The sequence below is a fragment of the Python bivittatus genome, unplaced genomic scaffold, assembly GCF_059951505.1.
Source record: "Python bivittatus isolate LINGU-HERP-01145 unplaced genomic scaffold, Pbiv_v1 ctg000480_np1212, whole genome shotgun sequence".
Lineage (NCBI taxonomy): Eukaryota > Metazoa > Chordata > Lepidosauria > Squamata > Pythonidae > Python > Python bivittatus.
The window spans coordinates 25,325,322-25,331,321 of NW_028277075.1; the positions used below are offsets into that span (position 1 = coordinate 25,325,322).

The following is a 6,000-nucleotide window of genomic DNA, read 5'->3' on the forward strand; positions in this document are numbered from 1 at the left end:
TATATAGCTTTCTTCCCAGGGTTGTTTGGAGTAAAAATAACAGTCTAAAGATAATTTAAAAGTATAGTATGATGATTATTATAATAATACAAAATCTATAAAATATAATAATACAAATTCTATAGAATATCTCTGGAGAGGGGGAGGGAACAACACCCATGCATTTAGAAATAAAGTCCTTTCCAAATTGAATTGAGATTATCCATCAACAAATAATGCCATTTAAGAACATCTTATAAGATTGAGAATTCTTAAATTGACACAGTGGAAAAGAACATGTCAAAATCTTGATAAGAAAAAATGTTTTGTTAGAAAAATCTTATGTCTTCTGCAGCATGGGAATTCTTGACATTTTCCATGTATGGGAAAGGGTGAAATACTGAAACAGGATAAATAGCACAAAAAGCAGAATAATTCTGCTTGCCATCTCACGGTGTGGGATTATGATTTGTGCTTCTAAGGCTGGTTCAACGCGAGTCAGAAAGGTGTATCCTTCTCTGCTAGGGTTCAAATAACATAGTCCACAGCTACTACTCCAGGTTAGATCAGCACCATTTGCAGTCCACTTAGCCAACTGCTCTTGCAAGGGGAGTTTCAGAATAACTGTGACAATTGACATGAAGTTCAGCTGTTCAGCAAAAAAAGTTAGAAAACCAGGGACTTTTCCTGGTAAGAACCCATTTGATGCTTTCAATCAGGGCCTATTTCTTTCATTACACAGAGCAAAGCAGCCTCCCTCAGTTGGTGGCTTCGCAATGCAACTAAAAGATTATGTAGTCAGTGATTTAGCTTAAGTGGAAATGCCACGTTCATTTTCTTGCTCTAACATCACCATAACTTGGTCCTTCTCTGGTCAGCTGAGCGCTTCCATATCATTCCTACAGCCTTTAATGATGGAGCTCGTTATCAGCAGCCATTTTTAAAGGGGAGGGGGATGCAGATGGCTCTTCTCATTTTGTCTCAGTGCTCTGTTCTCTGACTTGCCTTGCAGCTATGATCTCATGTGCAGATGCTGGCATTCGGAACCCAAGCTACGCCCGAGCTTCGGAGCTCTGAAACTGCAGCTTGAAATGCTTTTGGCGAGACTGTCGTTGCTCTCAAACAGTCAGGACCCTCTTTATGTCAATGTTGGGAGATTCCAGGAAGGTTACAGGAACGAAGCCACCATGAATTGTCCTTTTGGAACCTTGAATGGGGAAACAAGCATTGCAGGAGCCACTGCTGCTGTGACTAGTGACTACCGTTATATCATGAGCCCGTTGTGCCTTGGGAATGATGCAGAAAGTGAAAGACACCAGGATGCATCTGATGGAGAGGCTCAGAGCCTCCTTTACGATTTGGAGATGGGAGCAAAACTATGTTAGCCCAAACAAAAAGGAGTGAGACTTTACTTTCCCTCTGATAAGATGTGTGTATCTTTATCATCATATGGTACCACTGAACAGAGACAGTTGGAAGCTGCTTTTAACCAACAGAAGTTGGTGTAATGTCAGCTGTGTCTGTAGCTTCTGACAGCTGTTTCGGGGCTAACATCTCAATTTGGTAGAATCACCTCCTGGCCTTCTGAGAGAAACCCTGCAACCCGTCCATGAAATGCAATGGGAGTGGCCCTAGTTTTGGACAGCCCACTGGGTCACAGTATTCTCTCTGAGAATTGGGGTCATGTAGAGTGGTACTCTGCATATTTTGGGGAGAGGTTTCCCCCCCAATAGGTATGGGAGAAGAGGCACGTGCCACATATTCTGAACAACTGATACTGTCTTTCAGAGCATGAGAAAACAAAGAGCCTAATTTAGCAGTAGCTACCTCAGTGGTTCTCAAACTGGGTTCTGTACAGCTGCTTCTCTATCATGAAGAAACATTGGGCCTTTTCTCAGAGTGGCGTTTAGTTGGCAGATGAAAGCATTCCTGGAAAGATAAGGAGATTTAGCAAGAGCATTTTGATTCCCGCCCCTCCCCACAGGTTTGCACATACTTGCCCTTTTTCTTCTTTCTGCTTTAGATTTGAAATCATACAGATTTTTTTTTCTTTTACAGCAAAACTGACCAATTTGTGTGAGGAGTGTCAGAATTTATAGGAATAATGCAAAACCAATAAATATACCTGTATATGCAATAATTTGGCATTAAGGCCACAATCTTGGACCCACAGAGAGTAATCTCACAAATTCAATGGGATTTACTGATGAATAGGCATGTATAAACTGTGCAAAATTCTATGTCTGTGGGCATACTTTTTTGGCATACAGCTTCATTTCTGTTTCCTGTTTAGCTACTACAATGATGTGGCTGAAATTTTAGCCTTACTTTCCATATGTATTCCTTGGGAATTTGGGGAAGCTAAACTTCCCCCAAACTAAAAAAAAAAATGACCCAATTTTCTGATATGTTTCAGGTTTAGCCACCCATTATGCTCATTAACCCCTAATCCCATGGTTTTCCCAAATGGATCCAAATATTTGGCCCTATCTGCTACTCAGAGAGGGAACAATAGAGACCAAAATGAGGTGCTTAGGGGGTACGTATGGATTATAGGCTGACCAACTCTACCCTATATAAAAATTTCTATGAATTTTTTCATAGAATTCTATGAATGTGTGAACACACACAGAGACACACACACTCTATAACAATAAAAGGAGGCAGTTCTTTAAAAAGACAGATTCATTTTATGTATCTATTCTGCCACCTTTTCTTTTTTTAATAAATATTAGCCACAGCTAAATAAATGATCAACTGACATCAGTAGAATACTTGGGGGATTTTTTTTTTTAATACAAAGAAAAAGCTGTTTTCAGTTGGAAAGCTTGAGAATCACTGGCTTGTCAAATTAAAGGTCTTCTTAAAGCCTCTTCTCTATTCTGTAAAAATTAAGTTCCATTGGATTTTTTTTTTTTTTTTTGTGCCTTCGAGTCAGTCTTTGACTCCTGATACAACTGCCTAATTCAGCAACATTCCAGAAAAAATGTTACATTTTTAATCTGTGATTTTTCAGTTCAACTTGAATGATTAGTCATAATAGGAAAGTATAATGTGCTTTCAAATGATGGTGGCAATGAATAAATTAATTTGTTTTGCTAGCTTTTTCAAATATAGTATAAGCCTTAGGGCTTGGGTCCCTAATGTGATGTCCAGGAGCAGCAATGTGCCTACCAATACATTTATTAACGTCTGCTAAGAACTCTACCGTACCGTTTTTTCCCTTCCTACCATTTTTCCTGCATGTGCAGGGTCCACTTTTTTCAGATCAACCAAATGTTGATCTGTTGGTTGCGACAGGAATTGATTGACCTGTTTGATTTGCAACAATGGCAGGGAAGCTATCATATTCCAAAACACAGCAACAGCATCAAATTTCTAACAATGTCTCTGGACTCTTATAGGCTCCTACAGCATTTTGGGAAATTAAAATGATCAGTGGCTGCAACTTAGGGTTTTATTTACCTTCTAGTAAAGATGTTTTGTGACTAACCTCACATACCTTAACAGCCATTTGGTGAGAATGCCTGTAATATTCTTTTAAAATGCTAAATGTGCTCACTGATTCAAAAAGTTTAGGACCCTGGCTTAGGGCTTAACACCTTATTATAGCTGTCTGAATTTTTAGGAAATTTATCCTGATTGTTAGGTTCCTTGATGCATTGGCAGTCCATATGCAGCCAAACAGAATTCTGATCACTGGAGTTGTATAGTTTTCATTCTGATTGGATTTCTTGAGAGAGGTTGGTTTATGCTCAGCTCTTTTTTTAAGTCTACAAGAGGTTTTTTTTCACCCAAAATTAATTGTTTGGTTTTCATGTTGCAACCTCTTACAGATTTTCTGCACACCAAGCCCCACAGATAGTAAGAAAACACTCTCCGATAGTATGTTTGTATTGTTAGTCATACTTTCTTTTTTATAATGTTCACCAGAGATGTTTCTTCTTCCCATTTGTAGAATTAGTAGTCTAGAATTACTGGAATTCCAATCACCAAAGAAATCCTGATGAGGGACATTGACAAGGCTCTTTCTACCCATTAGTTTACCTTTTAATTATTAGGTTTTATCCTCTTTTGTTCACAAAAATAGGATGCTTAAGTGTGATGCACCTTAAAGAGTTAAGAGGGGAATGATCTTACTCATGTGGTAGCAATTTACAGAGTAAATAATTCATCTATGCTATTCCATCTCTGCTCAAGTCCTTACACAGACTCTCCCTACCCCAGCTCTCCAGATAATGTGAACTTTAAATTCCATCACAGGGCATTGAGTTGGGCTGATAGAAGAAATTGCATGACGAGTTACAAGTTGGAGAAGGCTGCTCCACTATCACCTTTTGGCATAACTAAGAAATAGGACCCACCTGAGACTCTACAGATAAGACCATGATCTGGTCTTAGTTACTCATGCTACATTTGGGCAATAGTATAAACGGTCCCAGCAAGATAATTGGGAGAGAAACAATTTATTAAAAAGCAGAAGCAGAATTTTGGCCTTTTCCTATTACTTGTAGTTTCTATCTGTCCTATGGAAAAATGTTCTTAACTTCTACCACCAGATGGCTTAACAACCACTATGAACTATATTATAATATTCATTTCCTTGTCTGTCTGGTTTGCATATTCAGTGGTGAGTAAATGGATGTCTCTTTTTTTCACACAAAAGCAGGGAAAGGCAATCTGTCCTGGCCAGAAAGGCCAATAACAAGGATGGTTGTTGTCCAAAAGCTTTCTATACCTGAACAAAAGCTGTGTGTATGTGTTTGGGAGCGCAGTTAATTGCTCCTATGCCTTATTCAGCCACATTCCTTCACTACAGGGACCTTTCTCTCTGATCTAATACCACAGTGGAACAAAAGCTTCACATCATCATAATGTAGTGTTACCAAAAGCAAGTCATTGATGTGGTGCATGGTAAAACAGGTGGCATGCTAATAATATAATTATGACAGTAGTCCTGTCAGTGATGCCAAGAGTTCCATACTTCATGTTCTGGCTTGAAGTGAAAGTGTCGGGATCAGATAATTATCCTATGAAGCCCAGTTTCAAATATAATATTTGCATCTAAGTCTCAATAAGAAATAAGTGTTCTGCAGTAGTTTTATGGGTATTTACTTGATTGAATTAAACCAAATTTAAGCATGATCTCATAGGTCCTGTTGGCTGTGAAGTGGACATTAGGCATTGCACCTCACTTCTATTAAACTTGCTTAAAAAAAACGCAGGAGACTCTTTAAAACTGCCCAACCATATCTATTCTTCCATAATATGTCATGTAAGACATTGTGACTAACAGTATGACACCATTATAACTACATACTAAGATCTGAATGCTTTTCCATTATGTATTTTTTAGTACCAGACTAAAAAAAATCACGCACAATGAACAGGTATTTTTAGGCTTTGGGAATGCCTGAAATTTAAAGAGATGAGGGGGGGGGAGTTTAACTGGTTAAGTTAAAAAAACTTAAATGTGCACAGAATCCTGATGATTGAGTTGGAATGAAATTGGGGAATGATTAGACTAGTGATAGAATGGAGTGGGGGGAAACATATCCAGAAAAGCTCTACCCTTTTAACACTTGGTTAATGCTTTGTTGTAGGTGTATTTGGAATTAAGTCTCAGTGAATTCAATTGGATTTACTCCCAAATAAATGCCTGTGGGCTTGCAGGTTGTTCCTGTGGCAGCCATTTGGCAAGAAGAGCAAATGTAAATATAAAATCTAATTTTCTGAAGCATGTATTTAGTTTTTATGCTTTTTTAAAAAAATAAAATATGCACGGTGTCCTATTGATTGACTGATTATGCACCATTAAGTTAGTGTCTACTCTTAACATCCACATAGACAGATATTCTCCAGGAGGAACTGCTCCCAAACTGGTCTTTCAACAGTGCACCCAATGCCACTGTAATTGAATTCATCTACCTAGCCAGTGTTCATCTTCTTCTTCTCTTTCCTTCCAGCATTAGACCCTTCTCCAGAAAGCTAGGTCTTTGCATAATGTGTCCAAAGTAGGAT

The 6,000-nt window shown here is 38.4% G+C and overlaps 1 protein-coding gene across 2 annotated transcripts in view; it reads left to right on the forward strand.

Annotated features, from left to right (window-relative positions):
• Positions 1-5,773, forward strand: part of TYRO3 (TYRO3 protein tyrosine kinase) — a 68,807-nt gene extending 63,034 nt beyond the window's left edge. For both annotated transcript variants that reach the window (XM_007436235.4, XM_015889458.3), the window contains exon 19: positions 992-5,773. In XM_007436235.4, coding sequence (XP_007436297.1) covers positions 992-1,364 — 373 coding nt within the window. In that variant the 3' untranslated portion in view covers positions 1,365-5,773. The remainder of the gene's footprint in view (positions 1-991) is intronic.
• Positions 5,774-6,000: the final 227 nt, after the last annotated feature.